At 49.0% G+C, this 26,621-nt stretch overlaps 1 protein-coding gene across 2 annotated transcripts; it reads right to left on the minus strand.

Annotated features, from left to right (window-relative positions):
* Nucleotides 1-9,469: 9,469 nt before the first annotated feature.
* NRIP3 (nuclear receptor interacting protein 3) lies at nt 9,470-23,631 on the minus strand. 2 transcript variants are annotated; one of them, XM_032112784.1, is made up of 7 exons: nt 23,208-23,607; nt 16,708-16,887; nt 16,003-16,085; nt 13,340-13,479; nt 12,905-12,957; nt 12,705-12,802; nt 9,470-11,368 (listed from the first exon to the last, which is right to left on the minus strand). In XM_032112784.1, exons 1-7 carry the CDS (start codon nt 23,379-23,381, stop codon nt 11,347-11,349), a joined length of 750 nt encoding a protein of 249 aa, XP_031968675.1. In that variant the 5' UTR covers nt 23,382-23,607; the 3' UTR covers nt 9,470-11,346. The 2 variants fall into 2 exon arrangements, with proteins under 2 accessions (XP_031968675.1, XP_031968676.1); XM_032112785.1 differs by lacking the exon at nt 16,708-16,887 and having other exon boundaries at nt 23,208-23,631.
* Nucleotides 23,632-26,621: the final 2,990 nt, after the last annotated feature.

Below are 26,621 nucleotides of genomic sequence, written 5' to 3' on the forward strand. Positions count from 1 at the left end.
TTATTTTATCTTTCTGTCTCAGTGAATCCACTCCTGACTTTTCTGCAGGCTGTGAGAGTTCAAGGTCCCTCTCTGCTAATGCAAGGTCAGTCAGGGCTCTCACACACCGCAGCAGTTGAGTCCCCACATCACACACACGGGGAGCACGTCGTGTTCTGTGTGTGGTTTCAATTAGTGACATATGTCATGCTCTTATCAGTGCAATTCCTGCTGCAAGTCCCTTCCTTCAGCAAAGGAGACATGCTGCAAATACATGGAACAGCAGCTTGTAGGTGAGACAGAGGCTTCAGCTCTTCAACCACAATCTGTAAGTCCACAACTCTGGCTTCATCCCTTGCAGCATGAAGAACAGCTTCTGCGTTTGTTTGTTTAATCCAAAACTTATAAATAGCCTCTACCAGCCCTGACCCAGCAAGACCTCAGATGCCCTGCCTGTATTGCTCATGGGAGAGACAAGGTCAGTGCTGCTCCACACACTTCATCTGCTGCTCCTTGTTCTGCCCCAGAGGGCTTTTGCTAGAGGCATGGAGGCAAACATGCCCAAAAAGGAACCACAGTTTCTTCTTCTGTATACAGGCTAATCCACTAGGATTACTCTAATAAATTCAGGCTTCCTGTTTTATATTAAATGGGATCAGCACGAGAAGAAATGTCACTATGAATCCAGAATGTGCTCTACCCCGTGCCAGCCATTTCATTCCAATCTTTGCTGCAACCTGCATGGAAATACCATAGCCAGGGAGGGATAGGTTAAAGGCAAGGTAAGATGATGTTTATGATACAGCTCCAAGTGTTTTTGTGGCAAAGTTTATCATTACTTTTGTTGCTAAGCAGAGGGGCTTTCAGTAACCTCAGGAAGAAAACTGGGAACCCCTCCATGCACTGGCTCCATTTTCTTCCCTTGCCTGCTATTTTGGTCACTTTTCCAAAGCACATATCAAGCAATCCGTGGATGGCTGCGGGCCCCTCATTCACACTTCGGTGTGGATAGGAAATGAGGAGTATTCACTCAGCACCTTGCTGGCCTGGGTCAGCGGCAGCAACGCAGTTACTCTGCAGATGCCTGCTTTAATTAGCAGATCTTTACTTTGCCAGCAGACCTGGGCAAGGCAAAAATGAAAGCTTGGAGGCAATGAATTGCATTTTGCTCCATTAGCCCTTTTCCTATTAGCATTTTCAACCTCTGTCAGATCTTGTCTTACGTGTTGCCTTTAATTCTGCTTCCACTGGTCTCTGTGATGCAACAATATTCTTTTTCTTTTAGATACATACCCCTAATAATTGAAAGAGCAGGAATCTCTGTATTCTTCTTTATCCAGGAAACCATTCACTACCACTGCTTGTCCCTAGCAACCACAATATCACACAAAGTATTTGTGTATTTTATGGAGAAAATTCCAACAATTCCGCATACCTAGACCTGCGCAGAGAAGGTAAGCTGTATTCAAGGACAGCATCATGCAAGGTGAGTCAGATACTTCAGATGACCACAAGTATTGACAATATGGCAATATTTCATATTCTGAGCTTGCCCACCATGGTGATGACCAGGATCAACCCTTCATCTGCTGCCACTAACCATTATGGATGCCAGATTCATAGGCAGTTAAAATATGCCCAAACACAGCATAAAGTCTTCCACTCAATCCAGGAATGACACCACTTTCACACAAAGGGACATTCTGGCCTTTGCATTTCATTCAGGTCCAATCTCTGCTCGAGACAACCTGAGAGCTGGCTCTCCCAGTGCTGCAAACAGCATCGATTTTGTGCCACCGCACTGCCAGCGTTTGTGTGGAGGATGCGGAGCGGCGAATGCCCTACTTGCTCTGTTCCCATGACAACACCCTGCAAAGCAGCTCCTGCGAGCTTCCCCCGACTGCCTCATCGCACCCGACAGCGTGCCCAGGCTCCGACTTTCAACCCAGACAACGCCTCTTGCTTTAATTACCAAAAAGCCTTTTCCAAGGAAGAAAGATCTGTTTGAAATAGCAGCATTTTGATCGTCAGAGCAGAGGGATTAAGCTCTCCACCACCCAGACACGGGGAGAGTGGCTGGGTTTGCCGTTCACGCTGCACACTGCTCCTTGGTAATGTAATCAGGAATGACTTTGGGTTGGCTCCAGGGACTATATTCTTCTCTTCATTGGTGTTGCTTCTCCTTGTATGCTGAAGTGAATTAATATCTAACAGCACTTCAAGTAACTCCTGGTTTCATGTAGTAGATGGCAAGTAGCTGCTTGGACTAATATTCTGGAGAAAACAATCTGTTTTTCTTGGGGATGAGACTTGTCCTGCCAGTCCTCCAAAAGCTGTGTGCTCATTCCACGAGCAAAGCCTTGAGACTGATCAAGCCAGCAGTTCTTCGGGCAAAATGCGCAGGAGCAGATGAGAAATATGGAGCATAAAGATGAGTTCAAGGCATTGAAGCTGGGTGGCAGCGGAGGAAAGTAGAATAAGTTCTCCTGCCTGCCTGCCAGTCCAGTGTAATGCTATAGTGAGGTAGAAGATGATATCCTTTTTTTTTCTTTTTTAACTTTTTTCCTGTTCAGATTCTAAGCTTTTCATATGTGGACTGAGATCTCAGTCTGTGACTTTGGCTGTACCACTCCCAGTTGCTCAGTATTCGCCTCAAAGGGTGAATGTTGTCATCTGGCTGGGAGGAAATCAAAATTAGGCTTGATAACCAAAAAATGGCTGAGATCCTTACTAGGACTCACCAAAGGACCCACAAAAGGACTCCTCCAGGACTATCCAACTGAGAGAGCTTGCAGCTGAATGCTGATACGGTTATCCCCTTTCTGGCACAGGAGCAGCTCTGGGGTTGGGAAGTTCTCTGTCCTGCCATGGCCATGGCCTTACCCAGGACAGGTTTTGGGAGGTGTGAGTAACAGGGGCTCCCTGCAGTGCACCTGAGGATGGTAACAGGCCCATGGGTGACAGCACATAACCCATCCTGGGCACTTGCCCCACCAGCAGCAACTGAACTCTCTGTGCCCTGGCTGAATAATTTTGCAGCACAGCAAAGACTCAGAATAAAATCCACTGCAAAAGCCAGTTGCCCTGGTAGACAGAAAGCATTCTATGGGTTATTGAGCTCAGGATGTCCACTAGAAGGCTGTTCATCCTGCTGCTGGGTGACCACAACACACGTATTTTGATTTGTTCCATTGTCAGTGTTGTCCAGCCCAAGCATTTCTGTGACCCCAGCGCCAGCCTGCGCAGTACCTTCCACTTAACTCAATTACTGGCTCATTTGCTATTCCATTTTATTTGATCTGAGCCTTAAGGACCAAATCACATGTACTGCAAATTACACAATATCCATACTTAACTTGGACAGCTTCAAGCAGGTGCTGAGGAACAATTAGATCACTGTCCGTAGAAGCTGCTGTTTAACTAAGGAAGAAAAGACTACTCTAAATATGACAGATGCAGAGAGAGCTCAAAGCTTGCTCACACCGATAATGACAATTAATCAAACATCATTAGCAGTCTCTGGAGAGTTCAGTACATCATGTGCTCCTGAGATGTGCTTCTGGTTGTTCTCTACCTGACAAGAGCACCCACTTCTCTCAGCTCAAGGGCAGAAAAGAGATTTGCTGCATCAATTAAAAGATTAAAATTTAGGGCCTTTTTCAGAGAGAATTGGGTGGCTTTCTTTGAAAGCCATTTGGGCCAGCCTGTGGCTTAGTGGTGGTGAGCAGCCAGGGTCTCCGGGGAGGTCAATAAATGCAGGTAGGTGATTCTACTAAATACACAGCCTTGCTTTTCTTCCCACAGAGTGGGACTTACCTGGAAACACTGCATTCTGAGCAGTGCTCCCTGGGAGGCTGCTTCTACACCTAAATGCAGCTGTGACGGGTAAGCATCATATTCCATGCAAAGGAGATGTCAGGAGAGTTGGTTACTAATACCAGTCTCCTAAGGATTATTTTAGCACACAGTTAATTCTGCTAAAACCTCATGTCCTTCCTTTTGCCATCCTCTCTTCTTCACTATCCAAGTTGCCCTTCTCAAGTTGCCCTAATTTTAACTCATCAGCCTCAAAAGCTGGATACTGAGTCCATTTCATTTGTATCATGTTTAGCAAACTGGACCCCTGGTTAGAGCTTCTGAGCTTTACAACTGAGTGGTTTTTTGGGGATTTATGTTTGTGTCCTTTGAATCTGGTTGTTTTGTCACCACCACTACTTATGTTTATGGTTTGGTATTGTGGGGATTGTGGGGAAAGTGAATAACTGACCTTGCTGGTCGAAGATGTGTCAATTCAGACTTAAAAATCAGGAGAAAAGAATCTAAAAGAGTGAAAGAAACTCAAGGTTTGTGTTCGCATGTATGAGCACATAGTGATGCAGATCTGCAACCCTCCCACAAACCAGCCTTAAGGCTGGTGCATGTTATCCCTTCATCCTGTCATGCAGAGTCCTGAGAGCTTCTCTCCTGAGGCTGGGCCTTGGGGATTGACCCTTGGGATTGATCCACTGACCCCCCTGCAGCTGTGGCAGTTCGCAGTGCCAAGGATAGTGCTGGGCCTTTGCTGTGCCTGGCCTCTGCTGCATTAGTTACCTGCAACCCTTAGGAACAAACAAAACATATTTTTCTCCTAAAGCAATAAGAGGTGCATCTGGATCACCTTAACTTGATTTGGGATGGCAGAGAGCGGAAGTGCAGGGAGAGCAACTGATGTGGGCTCATTGTCATCAGTGTCTTCTAATACAATTTTTGAATGAGAGCATCCTATTAACTCCCTGTGTACAGACTACAGTGATTCATTGTGCTAGAGCTTTCTCCAAGTAGCTTTGTTCCAGCTGCCACTGTGCTCAGATGCTCTCTGCATAGGCACAGGTGAACCCAGTAGGCACTTCCTAGCTGTTAGAACATTGACCAGGACCATAAGAGAGACATCCCCCCTGTGACACCTCTCAGCCCTCACAGCTAAACCTGAGATCTTCACCCTACTCACTACTTCCTTGGAAGTCACTGAACAGGACATTGGAAGGTGGCTCGTGACCTTAATATCACAGCATAGGAAGCAGCAGGAGGAACAAGATGCCAGGCAGAACTTTTCTTGCAACAAAGCGTGGTCTCAGTTGGGGCAAATTTAGCCAGGAGAATGCTAAGCTGTAAATGCCAAGTTAATTAGTCTTCATGCGTAATTTGTTTTTAAAAATACACTGTCGTCTCCTGAAGGAACAAGAGCCCATTATCCCTTCTGTTAGCCTTAAAAGTCAATTTGAAAAATGCCATTGAAGTCTAAACCAAGAAGCATCACGATGCTTTCAGTATAGAAGCTCTCTGTGAGTAGGAGCTTAAAATCCACAGATTTCCTCTCTAAGCCTGCCAAACCAGAGGGCTGAACAGCCTTCCCAGGGCACCTCTCACAGCAGACCCACTTCACTGGATTCTCATATGACTGCACTGTTGAAGTTTCTTTGTTACACCAGCTCCAAGGGACATTTTGCCCATTTATGGGTTTTCTCCTTCCCCACCAGCAACCAAAAAGGCTAGTGGCAAAGTCCTCATCACTTTTCATGTGTCCTGATCTCTACTGGCCTGGATAAAACCAGGTCACTGGTCTGCAATGCACTCATCCTGGGCTTCATCATCCACCCAGGGATTTTGAAACAGGTTTTTGATTTGTGATCTAGGAAAGACCAATGATTAATTCCTAATTACATTTTTATTTTCAAATTAATAGGCAGTGCCATCTGGTGTTGCACACTTTCTCTTTGCCCCTGTTCTCCATGACTCAGTATGTTTTGCATCTGTCAAGTGCCTGATCACTCACCTGATCGCTCCATGTGATCTTGTTTGTGGAGGAACAGAGGACTGAGATTTATAGCAACACTTCAAAATATATTGGTTTTCTCACTGAGATCACAGGTCTCAATATTACTCCTTCCCTTAGGCAGTATTTTTCAATGCTGCCTGTGCCAGCATTGCCATTGAGATGCTTCCTAGCTGGCAACACCTGGAATATTCGATGGCCAGCTGTGCAGCCCTGGGTTGCAGGTAACAGCAGTACTTGGCCCTGCCTACCTTCTCCTTACAACAGAGAGAGGTTTTAGATGGCTGGGTCCAGGTCTCCCTCCCCAGTCTTCCTGCCAGTCCTCTCTTAGTGCTTCATCCCTTGGTAGGAGCATCTGCTCCTTTCTTCTGGCACCAAGCCAGGGCACCACTTTCCGCAGCCCCTGTGTCACCCATGGGGCTGCTGCCAGCAAGAGCACAGGGACACTGCAGCCCATTGCCCCCCAGCAGGGTCCCTGCACTCCAGCCCAGAGCCAAGCACGAGCCAAGCCAAGCACAACCAGCTGGATACCACAGCACAGGGTGTGGGCAGGCTGTGCCACCCCACAGGCAATGAAACCCCAGAGGCACCTCAAAGTGTTAGGCAGTGGTTTCCTCACCTGCAGTAGCTCCACTGAAGGGAGGAGGTTGTTTCTCCTGGTCTCTGAGAAAGAGGTGAGAGGAGGTGAGCAGTAAATGAGTGCTGGCCTTGCCACTGTCTGGGGGGAGCAGGTGGAGACACAAGGGGCTGAAACAGCACTAAGAGCTCCCCACATTCTGCAGATCCCCACCTGTTTCCGGATACTGGGTGGCTTTAGGTTTAATGAGCACATAACTTTGCACCACTTCCCCTTGTGCGAGCTGAGGCGCTTTTCTGGAGAATCCAACTGCGTCTCCCTGCGGGGGCGGCCACGAGCCCCAGGCATCGATCCTGATGCACTCAAGAAGCAGAGAGAAAGTCCCTGTAGCTTCCCCCCCAGCTAGTTCTCCTGCTGCCGTGGCTTCCTGTTATTCCTAAACTCCCGATATTTTTAGGTTGTCGACTCTCTTCACACCCACTTTGGGAGCAATGAAATCTCATCCTGGGGAAGTGGTGGCAGCACCACTCTAGTAACAAAATCATTAAATCAATTGCCTTTGCAGCAAAGCCATCTCTGTTGAAATGTCACTGATACCTGCACAGTCATCTCCAGAGCCTGCAGCCCTTCATCAGCCGTGCGGTTGTTAACACAGGAGGAGGAGGAGGAGACAAATTGGGTTACTGCCTGCAGTGCAGAGCCCATGGAAAAGAGGAATCTCATCTTAGGAAAAGGAGCAGACTTGTAGTTGATGGAAACCTGATACTTCACCTCCATCTATTAAGCAGCAGGTGATAAAGCAACACAGACCTCAACTGATGTTTGTCCCATAAAATAATCCCAGCAATATACAGCCCCAAGACAAATGTTTATACAGAAATAAGTCATCAAGTTACTTGCTTCTGAGATGTAAGAATTAGATTTGTTTTCACAATATGTTGAGCATCGTTTCATCATCAGTAATAGAAAAGCCCATAAAAAAGGACCTCCCTGGAGAGCTGTTAGATAACAGATTACCCTGGAGATAACTGTGAAGAAACACCCCAGCAGGTCTCATCTAATCAGCTGCTCTGCTGGTAGAGGTGATGAAAAGATGTTGGTGGATCTCAGCAGGATCCAAAACACATGTGAATGATTGCTGTAGGGTTACTCCTGGCAACGGCTTCTGACTTTCCACTCGGATCAGCAGCAAGTGCTGCTGCAGAGTGGGCAGCCCAGAAGGAGTTAATTAGCAAATGTGGTGGAAGGTGTTGGGGTTGTGGGCAGAACCCCACTGTGCAGCCCCAGGGCACTCCTCCTCTGCTGCTGCCTGCCCACATGCCCTCAGGTGTGTTAGTTGCAATGAAGTACAGACATGCATTGAGAGCCTGACAGCCACTCTCCACCAGATCTCCAGGTCTCTATAATTTTCAGCGAGTGTTGATGCCTTACCCACATGGGCCGTCTTAATTGCAAGAACCCAATCATCAAGATCCTGCATGTTCCACCAGCTTTTGAAGCAACGGGCTCACCAAGGTTCTGTTTCATATCTTCTTTGTGTGCTTTGTCTCGGCTTTAGGCATGACCAAAATGAGGACAAGACATGGTCTTGGAGGGAGCAAAGGTGTTTTGTCCCGCCGCACTCTGCTGGCCACATGAGCACGAGAGACAGTGCTTTGGCCAAGGAGCAGCTGGCTTGATTTCCCTGAGGCTTCTTGGGAAGGGGGGTGTGCTTGCCCTCACCTGTGAGATGTTTGTGCGCAGCATGACAGCATTAACCAGCTGAATAAAACATTCAACAAAACCCTCTACCACCCCAGAGGCTTCTCATAATATCCTCTCACAGCTGTCTCTTTATCTCCTGAGTCCTCCTTATCTCAGATGGCTGCAGGCATTGCCCTCTTCTCTGCCCCAGCCACCTGGCAAGAGGCAGCAGGTCCCTCGGTTACAAGGCCTTCCTGCAAACTCACGTCAGGGAGAGGTTGCCAAAGGGGCACAGGCACACACCAGGGCTGGAGAGGAGAAGGAGCAAGCACCCAGGGCTTGCTGAGCGGCTCTGCAGCACTCAGCTGCTGTACCATCTACCCCTGTGACCATGCAAGTGCTTGATGCAGAGATCTGGTATTACTTCCCATATTCTATAATCCCTCTGCACTGAGGTGAACGCCTGTCTGCTATAGCAGCTGTCCTGTCCTATAGAGATCCTGTTCACAGGAGCCAGCTCTGAAGGGCCACTAGCTCCAGGGCTAGCCCTACTCTGTGCAGAAGGGATGGAATTTTGCCCACTGATTTTCCATTTGCGTGTGCTGGGACTCTGCTCTCTAGCATCAGGAACAGTCTGAGTAAATCTAGAAACCTGTAGCAGCTCCAGGAAGCACGAGACATTGTTTTTGCCTGCACATTGATCCTTTTTTTTTTCCCCCACTTCATTGCTGGAGCCTGGTTTCTTTCCATGCTCATAGAAAGTGCCAGCCCAGTGTTGAGGAGAGCCAGTTTTACTGGGCTTAGAGCATTGCTGCTCTACCAAAGGCTGTTGCTGTGGGATGTGGAGTGTGTGAAAGGATAACTTCTCATCAGTAAGACAGAGCTAGACTACTGCTGCAGCAGCCTAAAGCCCATCCAGGCAGAGACAGGAAGTCCCTAAATCCACATTCAAAGCTTTGGGGAAGACCCAGATCTCTGTGGTCACATGCCTTGCCTCTCTTGTGTCCTGGCCACTTTCTTTTCCCAGCTTTCCAGAGTTTCCAAAGGACTTTCATATCCACCTGCGCTGGCATTGTCCCAGCGAGCTCACCAAACACAGCATAAACACCAAAACAGCTTTCCAAAGTGTAAACCTGGAAACAGCAGGATCTCATACCTCCCTCGGGAGGGAAACACGTGGTGACAGAAGGCTGGGATTTCAAGTGCTCACCTTTACCCCAAGTGCTGTGTACCATTTAGCCTGCCCTGGTTAATTCATCTCCACTGCCACTCTCCCTCAGTTCAATGGCAATTCTCAACAGCATTTCCAAAAGCACTGTAGAGCCCCATCAGACTAAAGAGTGAAACAAACTCCTTTTCTTAACAGAGATGTGCACTGAAAACAAAAAAAAAACCAGCATATCCAGCATGCAAGCAAATAAACAGCAATAACAGTGTAACTTTATTTGGATTTAATTTGACATTTAGCACAGTAATATGCACAGAAAGAAAAAAGTACCAAAGTACCAAACTCATAGCATATAAAATAATCAAATATATTTCATATTTAGTGAAATATTTCTACAACACATCAGTGGGACTACCGTGGGCAGCCCAACCTTGTAAATGTATATATATATATTTTTATATTTATAGCTGTTATAAAATATTGTATGTAGAGAAAGCACTGAAACTTATCACCAAAATAGAAAATAGCTCAAAATACAGATAGTTCAGGTTTGCTGGATATACCCAATACTGAAAAGAGGTTCAAACCCACTGCAGGAGATAAAGCTCCAGCTGAGATTCCCTGGCAGGCATGGGATGGTGGGAGAGGGCACACGCTGGATCAGCTGGCAGGAGCCTGGCTGCCGATGGCCATGAGGTGACAAAACTTTTTGATTCCCACCCAGAACCATCAAGAAGCTTCCAAAGTGGGAATGCTGTCGGTGCTTGTGGCTGATGCCAGGGCCAAAGTGCTTTTGCTAAGCCAGAGCTACCAGAGCAGCTCCTGCTCCTGCAGCACAAATAGATCCCTTAAGGATCCAGCTGCAGCAGGACTGGCCATCAGAGGATGCACAACATCACAAGGATATTATTCTGAATTTTAAAAATGCCTCTTCAGCAGATGACAGTGATTAATTCCTGTAAGGTTTTGGAAACATAAAGGGCTGCATTTGTGCGAGGCCAGGCTCCCCCAGGCAATAATGTACAGCATGGGCTAAGCAGCAACCCTGCTGCTCCAGGACAGTGACACCAAATGAAATGCTTGTCCTGGCAAAAACTCCCACCTCCCCTGAGGGTAATCAGGGGTTGTACTTAAAAACCCAGGCAATTTGCAGACAGATATAAAAAATATGGCATTTCTGGCAGCAGCACTGAAGTGCAGCTGGAGTCAATAACCTGCACCAGCCGTGGCCTGGGTGCTGCAGGGGCTTCAGGCTGGGTGCTGGCTGGGCAGGGATAGACACAGGTCCTGGTGGCAGGGGGAACCAAGGGCACTGCATCTGCTGCTTCCAGACAACACACTTTTGTGCTTGTTTTTTGCTTTTTGGCCCGGTGTAATGATTTATTTACTTGATGACCTCCACAGGAAGGCAGCCAAGACTTGCCCAGAGGATCCCTCCTCAGAGGGTTTTGAGCCCCAGCGCTGGTGCCAACCCCACACCAGGAGATCACCCTGGTAGCCCTCCCAAGCCCTGTTCCTATGCTTCTGCCACACCACTGCAGAGAAGCCTATAACCCATTAATAATTCTGCAACTACTCTTTCTCATCAAGCCAGCAGTTGCATCCCTAATTACATGGCAACAATACTATGCTAACAGGATGAGCTATAATTCCTAGGTAGTATTAACATTGTTATTTTACTCCGAGTAACTTCCTGGTAATGGCCATTTGAATGTGGCAATATTGATTAAGAGAATATAAATGCTTAGCTCCTGGAAAAATCATTAATAAAAGTCTCATTCTGATAGCCTCTAATCACAGCTAAGTACAATTACTCATATGAGGCCACTATAAAAAGTATTTTTCTCATCAGAAGGAATTAATAAGGTTTTCCCAACTGTTTGTAATAAAGAGTACACTATATAGAAAAGTCCAGAAAATAAGCACAGGTTTGTTTCTCAAAATCCATAGATAAACATGACAATATCTCTAAATTACTGGCTACAAACAGGATTTCATTTAGCTCTACTCAAGCTGTAGCCTAGTATAAATGTTTTCAAAGCAGAGCGTTGCTGTTTCATCTGGAACAGCTGCACAGGATTTCTTTGATATCAAGCTCTTGTGTGGGGATGGTGTTTCAATTTCTCTTTATGCCTCCAAACTGCTGAAACTGGAAGGAAAAGACATTTAGTAAAACAGGCGTTTTTCACAGGGGAAAAAAAAAAAAAAAAAAAAAAGCAGCACAATTTGACTTTGAAAGCAGTACTAAGAAATAATTTATCACTGCAGTGGCGACAGAACCACGCTGCGTCTCTCGCATCTCTGTTTCAAAGGAGACAGGGAAACCAGCCTGTGGTCTGGCATGGCTCGGCACGGCTCCCCCACAGTGCTGTACCCGGCACTCCCTGGGCTCACACGCTGCACCAGGGCCATCGGCTGGCCCGGACACACGGCGGGTGGGCGAGCTGGACACAGAGCAGGCACACCTGCGCTCTCACCCTGAGTGCCCACACTAGCCCCCACATCCCTCCTGCGCTCTCCAATGCCCATGGATACAACCGGCTGAGGGAGCTGTGCTCCTTCCCCCACCCCACTCGAGCTCGGCAGTGCCCAGCACAGAGGGCTGAGCTGCACGGGGCTGCAGGACATCCCAAATCCCTGTGGCTGGTCGCGACAGGCAGCTAAAGAAGATGCTGACCTACATCACCCACCAGACGCTCTTTCTTAAGCAGTGAGCAAACGCTTTTTAGGTTGCTCATCGCTGAGCAGCCACAAGCACTGCCTGCGATGGCACAGAAGTGCAGACCCCCCCTGTCAGGCGCTCGGTGCCTGCCGGTTTCATGAGTCAGAGGCAGGAATCGGTGATACATCTCTTCTTCACAGCACTCCGCAAGAAAGAGCCCCGTGCAGTGCCTGGAAGGAGGAGGTTTGCCCTGCCTGCAGCCTGCTCGCCCGCAGAGCCAGCCACACTCATTTAGGAGGTGCAGCACATCTTTATCTTTCTTTAGGGAGATAAGGCTGGAAAAATCTGGGACACCAGGAAGAGCTGGAAGGAGGGCTGCTGGGGTAATGCAGGGAGAAGTGGCAACACCGTTATCTCCAGACAGGATCTCTCTCTCAAACATTCATGTGGGTTTGTCAGCCTTGCTTCATAAATATTTTCCAGACAAAGGTTTGTTTGTGAACACTGTCAAAGCAGGGCTCAAGGAGTCTTCTTAGTGACCTCCAAAAAGTACATTTCCTAAGGCATTCCCCTGTGAGTGTCTTTTCAGACACCCGCTTTGATGTACAATATTTACTAGAAAAAAAACAGTAAAAGCTGACAAGGGCTGCCGAAAAAGCTCTGTTTCAAAATTTTATGAGCTGATGAAAACGACTTCTGCCGGGGTCATTGACCTCTCACTCGCCTCCAGCAAAGGGTCTGGCAGCTCCTGTCTGGCCCTGCCAGGGGGCCCTGCCACCAGGCTGAGGGATAGACATGCAGCTCACCTCCCCAGACTACTTACTGCTCTCCTGCCTCAGCACTGTCAATGCCCACAAACGGGATTTCTTCCCTGTCCATCTGCCCCAGAACAAGGTGGTGCTTCTCCATGTTTATGACACACTGTAGAGAATAAATGCCTCTAGGTGAGAGGGAAAACTGCAATTCAGAGTGGTCCCAGCTCCCCCACCAGCACAGGTAAGCATCCTGCTGGAAAACCCCTACCTTCAGAGACTTCAGTGTCTGCAGCCCAAGGGAGAAGGGTTGCTCGTTGTCTTCTGAAAAAAAACAGGACAGCTCAGATTTATACATTCAAAATGCCCTCCTGTGCTTTTTGTCAGTGACTCCATCCTTCCTTCCTTCGTGGTTGTTCTACTAAACAAAACCCTGTTTATAAAGGGACTGACTCCAGAGGAGAACAGGAGGGTACAGGATGGCAGGAGGGCAGGCGGGTGTGCCTGCAGGGACATGCAGGAGTTGCTCCATCAGCATGACAAAGCTAAGCCTGCTGAACACCTCCTCTCCCCTTCCTCTGAGGGGCCAAACAAGAACTTATTATATTTTAATTTTAACATCTTCCTAAAGCTTTTTTTTGTCCTTCTGGGGTGAGAGGAATTAGACCCCAGCCCGTAGTGGAGGAGCAGAGGGTTATACACTCACCCACGACGAGGGCAGCGCACTCCACGGGGACCGCTCCCACTGTGAGGGACAGACACTCTATCTGGCCTATGGCTCTGACCTTGTTCGGCAACGAAACCATCTCGTCTTCGACAGGGAGTGCTTTGAGATGCTCCTTTAACCTGTGCATTGAAAACACCCCTAACATCAGATGGCCATGGCTTGGCTGTTCCAGCAAGGAGCAAACGGTGTTTGGAGGGTGCTTACGCCTGAAGTGCTCTTAGCCTTGCTCATTTACCACGCTGTTATTGGAAAGCTGCTTCCCTGGCAGGTTCTCTGTGGATGCTCTGCAGGCAGCCAGCAGCCCACACCCACATCAGACCACAGCAGGACCCACAGTGCAGCCCTGGGGCTGCCCCAAGCACAGCTCTGTACTGGATTTTGGCTTTACCTGAGGAATCTTTTTCCTACATTTCCTCGAGGCTTGGGGAATACAAAATTGCTTCTAAAGCAGTGTGGGTGTAAGGAAGGGGTAGTTCACTCCAGCTTCCACGAGTGGCGCTGACACTGTGTCCCCATGGAATCACAGAGATGTTGAGGTTGGAACAGACCTCTAAGACCATTGAGTCCAACTGTTAACCCAGCACTGCCAAGGTCACCACTAAACTCTGTCCCCAAATGCCACACCCACACATATTTTGAACATTCCTAGGCATGGTGATGCCAACCACTTCGCTAAGCAGCTTGTTCCAAGGCCTGACCATCCTTTCAGTGAAGAAATTTTTCCTGATATCCAAACTAAAGCCCACATGGCACAACCTGAGACCACTTCCTCTGGTCCTGTCACTCATTACATCACTCGAGCCTCCTTTCAGGTAGTTGTAGAGAGTAATAAGGTACCCCCTGAGTCCCCTTTTGTCCATGCTGAACATGGCTCACATCCAGGGCAGCCCAATCAGGTTGTTAGTTTGTTAGGCACTGCTGCTGGATTTGTTCAGAGGAAATGGGGACAGATCAATCACATCAGCCCAAAGAAAAGAAAACAAGGATGTCAGAGATACTTCTGTCAGAGGTACAGCTTCTAACTACACCAGTCTGACAATACTAATTAATTATTTAGCTTCAGTTTCTCTTTTAAAGTGAACAAGAATCTAATGGAAAGGCCGTTTGAGGTGCTGATCTCTCCCTTGGATAAAAGCTGTATCAATTTTCAGCTATTTGAGGTACCTTTCTGCTGAGCCGCATTGCAGCAGTGCGTGTGTGTGTGTCTGTCTGTCCATCTGTCCTGGGGGGACCAGCCCCCTCAGAGGCCCCAGGACTGAGGTGGGCATTGCCCACACCATTTAACACAGGTACAAGGACCAGGAGGGTAGCAGAGAGAAGGAGCTGGATCCCCTCTGCTGCTTTCTTGGAGTGTGGCCCTAAAAACCAGTGGGAACATATCACTGAGAAGTTTAGGAGTTCCTTGGCCACCTCCTGCACCTCCTACAGCTCCACAGGGGATTTCTCATGCTGGCAACCTGTGAGCCTACTCTGCTGCTTCCCTCAGAGCGAGGGGGAGAGAGTGACTGGCATCCTGACAAGACACAAAAAGATTTTTGAAAAAGAAGGGAGGAATTGAGCCTGAGCATCAGCCACATATGTGCTGTTTTGAGTCCCCTGAGACCTGGGCACCAGAAACAGGCTCTAACCTCTTTCTTCAGTGCTCTTTGAAGGACAGGGCTGCTGCAGCAGAGCAGTGCTGTGAGAACTGCACCAGACACATGTAAGTAACACAGGGAGCAGAGGAACTGTCCCAGGCCATGATATCCCTCCAAATGCCATCCTGTGGCCATCCTAAGCTTGGCTGAGCTGCTCCACAGACTGGGACAAGGCTGTAGTAAGCCCAGCCACCTTCCAGTCACTAAACACTGTTCAGCAAATAAGTAATTAATATTAGGACAGGAACAGGCACCATTCATTCAGGGCCATGCAGTAGTGCTCAAGGAAAAGGTGCAATTTTTTTTTTTCATAATTACTGCAACAAAAAGCAGTGACTCCATGGGAATAAAGTGCCAAAACCTCCTTGATATCCTGTGAGCTGATGCCTGGTCCTGTTTCTCAGAGACGAGTGAGTTTTGCTGCAAATGGCTGTTAGTCACCTCTCCAACAATCCGTAAATACATTTCCTTTTCCTTTAACCAGGAGAAATTTGTAATTGGGAGCAGCATCGGAGACCCAGTTCTGAGAACATGCATGCACACAGCTCCTTTACACTCGGTGCTGGGCCAGCAGTGCTGCAGCCTCTGGTGGGGGCATGTCCAGCAGCCTGGTCCCTGCCCTGCCACAGGAGCCTGCAGAGCTGGGCTGGGCTGCAGCCCCACGCCTGCCCTGGGGACACAGAAGGCTGGGAAAGGTTCAGCTGTTTCGTGAGGCACTGAGTGACAAGCAGGCAGTGAACAAATACAAATGCATCCAACCGTCTGAAGAGGTTCCCTCAGAGGTGAATAGGGTGGTACCAGTGGTTTCCTATTCCATCTCTCTGCCATTTACGATTGGGATGGGATTTGGTTGTACCAGGAGGTTCAGGGGCTTACCCAGTCACAGCCCAAAGCACTCCCTTCTAGAATGGCCATCACTGACATGAGCAAAGCCCCAGCCCCAGGACAGTGCCTGTGCTGCCAGGTGCCATGCTCCTACAAAACAGAAATCAGCTGGATATTTACCCCAGCCTGTCCAGGCAGGCAGATGACATGAGGTTGTGCTGTGAGCCGGTGTCCACCACAGCCTTCAGCTCCTTCCCCGCACACTGCAAGAGCAAGAAGAGATGGGAAATGATGTGTGGGGCGCAGGATGAGCACAGAGTGTCCAGGATCTCTGGTCCCCTTGAACTCTCCTCATGCCAGTTCATCCCTGCTCCCCTGCATGCTCAGATGCATGTAGGGTCCTGAGCCCTTCCTCGCTCATTTGCCACTGCAGAGAGCAGATGGGGCAGCCCCAGGCAGGGGAGAATATTGTGGAGAGTGGGAAATACAAAAGAGCATGGGGCTAAGGAAGAGAAATGTGAAATAACCCTTGGGCAAAGAAAATAGGGATGGCACTTGAGGAAAACAAGCAGGCTGTGAGCACAAGGATTTGCCATGGATAATTACACCTCAGCATTTCAGCAGGCTGCCCCAGCCTAGCTACCCCCTCTGCCCTGATGTGTGGGGGAAGACATCCATAAGACCAGTTTTCACTATGGTTCCCAGGTGGGCATCTCTGCCACAGCAGCCTGGAGCTGCAGAGGGAGTGCATCCACACAGCCATGACAACCCTGCGGGAGCACAACCCTAACTGGGAAACATGGAGAATGAGAGCACAGCCTGAGACTGTTAGAAATAAAATCTGCAGGGAAAAAACATCACAAAAGGCTGTGGAGGGACTATTACCTGGCAGCTCACCGCTATGAGCTCTTCATCCTCCATTTTCCCTGAGCTGCCCAGTTTGGTTTGGTTCAGCTTGTTGATCTGTGATGAGAGATCACCCTTTGGAGACCAGCTGCCTCGGCTGCCTCGTAACTTGGATAAGTTTGTCTCCATCAGGCGCTTTTGCAGGATGTTATGTGGTTGCTTTGAGAAAGAACACACACAGAAGAGCAGGGTGAAGCCAGAGGAAAGCCACACAGGGGCCTGTGTCACCAGACTGCCTGTGGTGCCCATGGGCCAGTGCTGCTCTCGTGGGAGGGGTGCCCTAAACTCACTCTCCCTGATTCCCAGACTACAAGTACTCTTCCTAGCTAGCTCTGGCTTACCTGGCTTTCACTAGAGAGCTACTTGGTATTGCAAAGGGAATAATACTTTCAATATATTAACCAGACTTTGGAGGGATGCCTTTCTTTTACCAAACTCAAGATTTGATTGCCTATAGGAATCCAAACAAGTCCGGCCTTTTCAAGCTGCTGTTTCATCCATAACTGCCTTCATCTCTCGATATTGGGAATTCTGTAGTGATGTGAAAAATTGAGATGTAACAAATTGCCTTTCCAATGACATTCACCACCTAAGTATGAAGAAGGTCTAAAATTGCCCTGTGTGTCTCTTCCCCCATATTTTTATTTAGTTGCTAAGGGTGGGTAAATGGGACCAATCCTGAGTGCCATACCACATGAGGAACAGGAGAGGAGGGGAAGAGGTAAGTTGGTCTGAGGTAGGCAGGTATTCTCCCAGGAATTCCCAACACTTCTCTCTTTCTCTGTGATTTCCTTCTGTTCTGGGAGAAGCATGTTGCCTCTCAAGATCTCCCCCAACCTCTTTCCCAAAAGCCTTTTTACATTTAATGTTCATCACAGATGGATGCACATACTCTGCTGGAGGTGAAATGACTCTGCCTGATTATTTGCTCATTTCTCTGCCTGGCTAATCTGCCTCTCCTTCTGATTTTAATTTGTCCATGGTGAGACATTCTTACTGGCTTATTCCTGAATTTTTGCATTCACATTAAATAAGCCTGTGTGTCTGCAGAGACATCTGAACCAGCAAACTTCCCCATCCCAAGGGAATATCAGAGTCAGGATAACGTTGAAAACCTTGGGCCATGGCTCCCCGAGCTGGCCAGTGCCCACCCTTGTGCACAGCATGTTAAGTAACACCACTTACACAAGGCTAATGCAACCTGGCATCATCCTAAAATAACTGCAGCCACGTTGGCACTTAAGATCCTGCTGTGGGCACAACGTGGCCAGTGGAGCTGGACCTGACTGATGGGATGGGGCAGCTGCAGCCAGCACCGGTGGTCACTGGGACATGTCAGCTCCTTGCGTCCCCACTTTCCACTGTTCTTATTTCTGCTACTTGAAAGAAAATCCCATGGCCATTTTGGGTTGCAGGTGCTGTGTCTGACCAGCACACTACAGAGCATGTCCTGTGTACAGGCAGTGACACAGCCACACTTCTGATGGAGAGGAATCAGATCTGACATTGTGCTGCCTTCCCAGTGAGGCCAAACAGCTGAAACCAGCACTATTTAACTGGGTTAAAGGCAGGCAGACTGGCTGCACTGGTACTGGACCCTGTGTGGAGGGACAAGCAGATCAGTTTGGAAGGGAGGACTCCCTTGTATGAGGCATAAGGTGTAGGTGCACAGTCAGCACAGTGATCACCTCCAGCATTCCTCACCAGAGCAAAAATGCAAGCCAGGGTTTTCTGACAGTGGATGGGACGTCCTTTTTACCCTTTATGTTTGACTGCAGCTCAGGAACACAGCTGGAATTCTTCACATCTTTTAAAAACAACAAGAGAGGGGATAGGGGAGTGTAGAAGTAGATGGATGAAGTTCACCCAGCTGGCCAGAAGACAGCCCATCACGCAGTGGTCACCTCCTTGTGTCCAGTCCCACTCAGGCAGGACCAACAGAAATTTCTGAGTGGCATCATCCAGGACAGTCTGGGTGCTCTTCTGATCTGCCTGGTCTCAATCTGCAACTCACTCCTCATGGCTATTTTAACTGTCATCTACCCTTGAATTCAACCTAAATTGCTTTAACTACACGTTCTCCCATAGATAGTTAATCAGTAACATACTTGGGGTTTCTCAGACCCTGGTTTTATGAATCCTATGCAGGATGCATCACCAAAAGGAAAAAAATCCACCACTCAGTGAATACAAGTTACCAGCACAAATGGGATTGTCTTTTGTTGACACTTGCCCTTCTGAAAACCGCAGCAAATCCTGCCTCTGAGGGGACGAATATTCCTTGTGGTGTGCTCCAATACAGCAACAATCTGTCAGGAGGGGGCTGAAAAGGTTCCCTGCAGCACCATCCTCTCTCAGGCTATTAATTAGTTTGCTTTGACTTGGATTTCCCTTAACTCTTGTGTGCAACAGAGTGAGAGATGTTAGTCATGGAGATGACTCAAGTGATGGATACATACTTGGTAAAGGGATAATGTGCCTGGGGACATTTGCAAATACACATTTTGCAGGCAAACTGCAAGCAGACCATGTCTGGGAGGGAGGGAGAGGGGGAACACCTCCTCCTGACAGCAGTGGGGAAGGCAGCTGTGTTCTCCCTCCAGTGTGGGCCTGGCAGTGTTTGAAGGAACCCAGATTACTTGGTACAATATTCCTTTGCATGGCACAAAACTGTTGGAAGTTTAATAAAAACATAAGATGTTACATTTCATTGTGTCATTGAAAAAATAATTTTCCTGGTATCATTCACACTATATAAATACAAATCAGGATTTCCAAGCCTGAGACCTTGCAAAAACCCATGATGCCCTAAAAATGTCACAGTAGAAACCTAAAGAAGTGAGCAGAGACACCCTCTGTTGCTGAAGTTATTTACCACTCACTGTCAAAAGTACAAATAATTCTGCCCAGCTTTGTTCCTCTCTGATTTATAAGCAAGTGCATTGCTGCAGCTTGTAGTATTCATTTCTCTGGGAGGTTTCCCTCTATTTTGGCTTCTACATCTGGGGATAGATAACCAGACCCATCAACAATTTCACTCAGGTGGAGGTGAAAGTCAGGGAAGACACCAGCTCCCCTCCTCCATAAACCCATCTCAGGTTTGCCCTCTCTTCTGTGCCTAGAGAGTAGAGAAAAAAAAAAGTTTTAATGCATCAACAGATCTCATCCCAAGAAATAATCAATTTCTCTGTCTTCTTACCATCCTTCATCCAAATTCACATCTTCTACCAGCATCCTGTGCTGTCAGCCCCTCTATTAGGGTGAAGAGGTGGGACAAGAGCCCTCCCTGCACCCCTGCATGCCCAGGCAGCAGCCAGCTCTCTGGGCAAGGCAGTGCATGCAACATTAGAGCTTTTTGCATTGCAGGCAGGACACCCCAAACTCTGGGGTGGGCACAGCAGGAGAGTGGGGACACCCAAATGCAGCCCCAGCTTCCCATAGCCGGGGCAATTTATGGAGTGGCACAGGGCACCCAGGGCTTCTCTGAGGGTGCCCAGGGGAGGTCTGAGGGCATGATGGAAAGGGGAAACGCTTTTGTTGCTGTTGCTGGTGTTTGTTACTATTTATAACTCTGTTTCCCAGCTTGTAAAGCGATGAGGGACTGTATCAGGCAAAGCTGCTCCAAACTGGACTGGGGGCTCTCGGGGCAAGGGAGAAGTGTCAGAGCACCAGGAGGGGCTGCAAGAGCCAGAACACCCTGTTCAGGCTGGGAAAGGGGTCATGGTTACCCTGTCAGGGAGCCCACATCCCAGCTAAAGACCATCTTGTGCCAATTTTCTGGGCTTCAGGAAAGAGGCTATTAGAGGGCAGAGTCATCAAAACAAAGCCATTTCTGTTCTCTACATCCAGCCCTACATTTGCCAAACTCAGTGTATGCTTTTCTATAGCTTGGTCTCATAATGGACAGAGTACATAAAGGGAGTGAGGAGCTGGAGTTCGGTCTGGGCCAGAGTAATTCACTGGAAATGATGAGAGCTTTGAAATGGATGATTACAACAAGTATTTATCAGTTCTGCCTGCGCACAGCATCACTGGCAGAGCTGCTTCAGGAGCTGAGTAATGCCACACAGACTGGGGGATGCCAGCACACCCACCCTGCTGACCTGCTGCTGCTTCGCTGCGCACAGCACCCCCTGCTCTGTGGCCAAAAGGAAGGGGATTTCTCCCCAAAACTGGAATGCTTGCTGCCAGCTGCCACAGTGACAGACAGGATCTGTTCTCACCACCTGTCGCCATCTCTGAGGAGCTGTTCCCTCCTCTCTGCTCCTGCCAAGGCTGCTGGAAAACCCCCGCGGGAAACCCTGCATTAATAACTCTGGGCACGTCAGAAGCCCCTCCGCCCACGTCACCACAGCTGCCACGCAGCTTTGGGCACAAAAACGTGCTGCTTTGTGAGGAGGTGCACAATTATTCCCAAGGAAGCCATGCAAATACCTTGGGCCAACATCTCTGATGCCCTGGGCCTCCTGACCATGCAGCTCAGCCCCTCTGGGCTTCTCAATTTGGGGCCACGCCAAGGCAGAGTCCCATATTTTGGAGGGTCTCCAGTCTCAGCGATGCACAATCTACTGCTCCTCCTGGGGACATCTCTTGTGACATCCCAGCAGCCAGAGCAGTGGGGACACACAGTGTGTCCTGTCACAGCAATTCCCTCTCCCACCCCAGCTGTGTGAGGGGTGAGTGTGGCAGCATCGTTTCTCTGTAACACAACCCAGGAGACATCTCTGAAATTCATGGAATTTCCTGTGGGACTGTGGGATGGGCCTGAGCACCGGCCAGTGCTCTCACTGTGGGGACTCTCCATACACCCCACGAGGCAGGAGGCTGTGGCCAAGGGAGCCCTGGCCACAGGTGCCCACTGCGCCATCACACCCTGCTGTGGCGTGGGGACAAGGGGGTTTTGCCACGGGGTGGCCCACACCAGCTGGGTTCTCACCCCATCCCCAGCCAGAGACCCACCCCAGCCAGGGTAGCCAGACGAGCGTCTCACCTCTGCCATATGCACCTTCTTTTTGTTCTTGGAGGGCACTGAGAGCTGTGGACCTCCCCAGGGCTTTGGCATATCCCTGGAGAGAGGTCCCCATGCAGATCCTCCTTGCAGGGGCTGTGATGCTGCAGCCACAGCACGGGAGCAGGGAGGACACCTCGAGTGACATCTCTGTGTCCAAGGTGGTGACGAGGAGCCCCATGCTCTGTCCCTGCTGCTGCTGCAAAACCTGGACCTCGCTGTGCAGGGCAAAGGGCTTCAGTGCTCAGTGCCCCTGGCTCCTGCTGCCTGTTGCTTCTTATCTGGGCAGAGCAGAACCCACATCAGGGACTCAGCCCCGCATGCTGGGGGTCACTGAACCACAAATTGTCATTTAGACTCTGCTGACAGCAGTAATAATAACACCATCGCTCCCTGAAAGGCACTTCAGGTCCCTGCTGGAGAGCTGCAATTCAGTGGTGACCGGGAAAGCTCCTTCTGAGCCCTTCCCTGGGCAGGAACTTCACCTCCTACAATTGCAAAACACTCGGGATATCAAAAAAAACCATCTCCATGTGCACTGCAGAGAACAGCCAACTCATTCCACTTGTCTCAGGCAGGCAGAGCCAAGCACAACCCAGGCGAGCAGGAAGGCTCTGACAGAACAAAACTACGCCACTAAAAATAAAAAGATTGACTTTGTTTTTCAACAAAACCCATTATCAAGCACTGAAAAAAAGCAGCTATTGTTTTGCAAGGTGCAAGAATTTTGCAACAGTTGGGCAAGAAAAGCTAGATGAGCTTTCCCTGGTAGGTATGTTTCCTAAATTTTACTCCTTAAGTCAGAACTTTCAATGTTACATTGAAGCATCCTTTCTCAGTAGAGAAAGCTCAAATATTTATAGAGTATTTAGAAATGCTCTCCTGCCCCCAGACATGACGACTAATAAATACCAAGTACAGGACCACATCGATCACTGTATATGTAAATATTTTAAACCTAACATTATGTCTCTTCGGTTTTAAAAAACCCCATATTTGCATAAGCCTTTATTGAAGCGTGATCTTGACAGTTTTATATTTTGAAATACCAGTGACTATACTTTACTGAATATTTATGATTATGTGTTGTGTGTATATACACACCACAGGCAAACATGGGTGTATATATGCATTGTATGAAGCCATTTTGACTTACTCTGACCCAGAGAGGAATTTTGTACTGAAAACAGTATGCCATTTTCATACAAAAGTAAAAATAAAAATTTAAAAATTTAAATTCTATTAACTCTGGGTGCCAGGCATGTAAAAATCACCTACTAGAAGAAAACAACTGTGGTTATAACTAATATCATATTTCTACTCCCTTCCTTTTACATACAAAAGTCCTATTTTTTACAAGTAGGTTTCCACACACAACCAACTTCTCCTAAGAGAAAAACAGCGTGAAAAAAGAAATAGACACTCCCCTACCAGCTTAAGTCTCCTTCCAGTAAACACAATAGAGCCTTACAGTATCTTTCGAAGTGCCCAGCTTCTTCAGCCCATCCAGAGGGAGGAGATCTGCGGAATCCTTGTGAATAAACTGAACCGCCTGCTTCATCCTCCTCTGCTGGCGGAGAGACGCTGCTTCCCTTATCTCCACTTCTTTCCTGCTCGGCTCTGTCAGGATCCCCGAATAAAACATCTCTCCGCCCGTGAGTGGCTCTCTCCTTGAAGATGCGCGTCTCGGGGAGCTGCGATGGGGGGATGCTCTGTCGCCTGCGCTTTATAGTCGGAGCCTGGTGACGTGAGGAGGGCGGCAGGTACCTCGGCCGGAGGGGATGGGCACCCACAGCGGCGGGGGAGCTCGGGCTGCTCCGAGGGGATAGCACATCGCTGCCTTTCCTCCCCGCTTGCTCTCCCGGCAGCACGGTTAGCCACAGGCATTCCACGGCTCTCAAAGCCCTCACGGACAGAAGAGAGCACCGGAGCAGCGGCACGGGGCTTTGAGAGCCGCACACAGCCCCGGGAGCCAGCGCTCTCCTGGCCAGCCCCGGCAGGCATAGCTGGATTGCCCCGCATGGGGAACGGAGGTGTCCCCACAGGCGACACTGCCCGGCCCCCGTGTGCTCCTGGGGGCTGCTCCCACCCGGGCCGGGGTCACGCAGTCCCACACGGACTGTGCAGCTGGCCATGGGGAGGTTTGGTGCCTTCTGCTCGAGGCAGGTTCAGGATGCCCCTGGTCTCACCAGAACATTGCCAGCACCGATCTGGATCATCAGTGTCCACTCAAGTGCCCAGGAAAACTGCCACAAAAGTTGTCCCAGCCAAACTGGGGCACCTTAAATGCGGTTTTACACAGGGTTTCTGTACCCATCAAATGTCCAAGTACAGCACAATTTGACTAATCACTAACACCAACACAACTGATTGTTACTCAGAGCAAAACTTGGCAAACCAGCTATAGGTTTGCAGCTTTCTTGCTGCTTGTCTAATGATCCAGATGTTGCTGGATCTAGTTACTTACCTCTGATCCCAGACAATGCTAGGAGACATGTTAGAGGATGAGGATGCTGGCATTACCTTGGCTGTCCAGAGACATCCTTTGTTCTTCACAGGCTGCTCTAAGCTTCCAAGAAGCAAAATCCTTTTTCCTGGGGCTGGGCTGTCCTTTAACTTGTTTTACTTAAGCATGAACAAAGTCTCCAGTAAAATTCCTCTACCTCTTTCCATTAAAGTGTACAACATGAACTAACACACATGAACAAACTTAATAGACTTCCATGCTATAAAGACTGATTAATGTAATAGTTAGAGAAGGGAATTTTCTTAGCAGGACTCACAGCACACTTGGGTTTCTTTCGCTGCAACAGGAAGTGAGAGCAGCAGGTGCTTCCCTGAGCTTTCTGCTTTCCAAGTAGCTTATTGCATAGAACAGGTGCAGAAAAAATGCAGCTCTGCCTCAGAGAGACAGTACAGACCCACATGGGTTTGGCTCTTGTTAAACTCAGAGAGACCTTTGATGTGCTAGGCAAACCACAAGAAAAGCAGAGCTTAGCCCAGGATTTATTCCAAGACAGACTTCCAGGACACTTTTACCTTCATGAGGAGCTGGGACTCTGATTCTGCTTTGCTGTCACCCACCAACAGAGCTTGGACTCCCACTTTCTGCTCACCAAGACACAACTGGCACCCTGCAGCCCCTGCTCCTGGCCTGGGGAGTATGGCTGGTACAGGGCAGGGCTGATACCAGAACTTACATATCTGAGCTCTGCAGCCAAGGACAGACCATGTATGTTCAGCCCCTCCTCATGTGACCTGGGAGAGAGGAGGGAAAAAAATCAGATGCTGAGGCAGAATGCCATAAAACCTAAGCCTGTTATTTCACAGCCTCACATGAGCCAGCCCAGCTCAGTCAATGTGTCAGCCCACAGAAGGATAACAGGGCTGACAGTCTGAAGGGAGATATAATTTTTATTCCCTGTGCTGGCTCAGCTCATTACATGACAGGACTATTGTTCCACTCTGGGCACACATGGCCGGGAGGATAAAAGCACCTTATTTTTCTCCTTGGGAGCTATTTGGCACTTTTCCAGCTGATTAAATAAAGATACATGACTGCATCGATGCTCTCCCAAAGGCAAGGAGGAAGCAAAAGGGCTGCCACTGAAACCAGGAGGCAATTTTTAGTATAAAAACTCCCCAGAGTAGCAGCACTCTGCCCAGTGTATTAACAAATGTCCAGTCAGCTCTGGCTTATTTCAAGAGTAAAGCTGCAAGCACAGGTGAAGCATGGAAAGCCCTCTCACACTGCAGCTCCAAGGCTGCAGCCTGTGTTTCCATTCAGCACACAAGCATTTTGTCTGAGCCCTGCAATTTCACTTCTGCTATATGTTACAAATGCACTTTGTGCCAACAGCTCCCAAGAAAATCTGCTCAATGCTCAAGAGTAACATATGAGACAAAGGCCTAACTCCTCTCTTGATTTTTAATCCTGAGAAAGAGGAAAGGGGAAGAAGCAGTAAGTCATCTGCTCAAACTACGCAGGACCCACACTGAGAGAGAGGCTCAGTTCGGACAGCTCAGACCCAGGGGTTAAGTTGGTTACCTGGTTAAATCACTTGTTTGCAACAGATTAGCCAGTGGTATTTCACCCCCTCCCCATACAATGTACCTAAATAGGGGAACGTTTCCGAAAAATCCCCATCCTCTCACCAGAGACAGGCCTGTGCATGACCACTGTCCCTCACTCAGGAAAAGCTCCGAGGGACAAAATCGCTTTTCCTGCTCTTTCCCGCTTCCAGAGCAGCACAGAATGTTCCTCTGCACCTCTGTGTAACATCAAGTCCGACGTCCAAAAGAGGCTTCACGGGGCTGTGATGGAGAAAACCCCTGCAGCCAGGGTCTGGCCCTGCCCTCCAGGACAGGCTGGCTCTGCCAGGAAGCCGAGGTGGCACCGTGGCAGGCACGGTGCAGGACCCCGGAGGCTGGCGGCTCCGCCAGGTACCAGCAGAGCTGCCGCAGGTTTGGAACGGGCTCTGTCCCGTGCCCGCGGCAGCTTCCCCAGAGATTTTCTGCTGGCCCAGCGAAGTCCTCGGTGTCCAAACCCACTGCAAAGAGCGAACAGAGGGAAAGGGTGCTTTCCCTGGCCTTTCCAAAGTGCCCTTTGGCATCACAGCTGGGGACAGGGAAGGCAGCACCACAGGGCAGCATGAGTGCCCTAGGAGGGAGGGGAGAGGACGCGCAGCTTTGATAATCTTATCAGCCACCCTACAGGGCAGACAAAGCGACACCGGCACAGCCTTCCAAATGCAATTTGCTTCACCTGTGGTGGTTATACCCCTATTTACAGCCGGTTTGTACTGCTCAGTCTCCAGTCACGCCTGCAGCTTAATCAGCGTGAGAGAAGAGGAGCTGCGGACTTTCGTTCACACCCCCATTCCAT

Source organism: Corvus moneduloides, chromosome 6, assembly GCF_009650955.1.
Source record: "Corvus moneduloides isolate bCorMon1 chromosome 6, bCorMon1.pri, whole genome shotgun sequence".
In the NCBI taxonomy this organism is placed as follows: domain Eukaryota; kingdom Metazoa; phylum Chordata; class Aves; order Passeriformes; family Corvidae; genus Corvus; species Corvus moneduloides.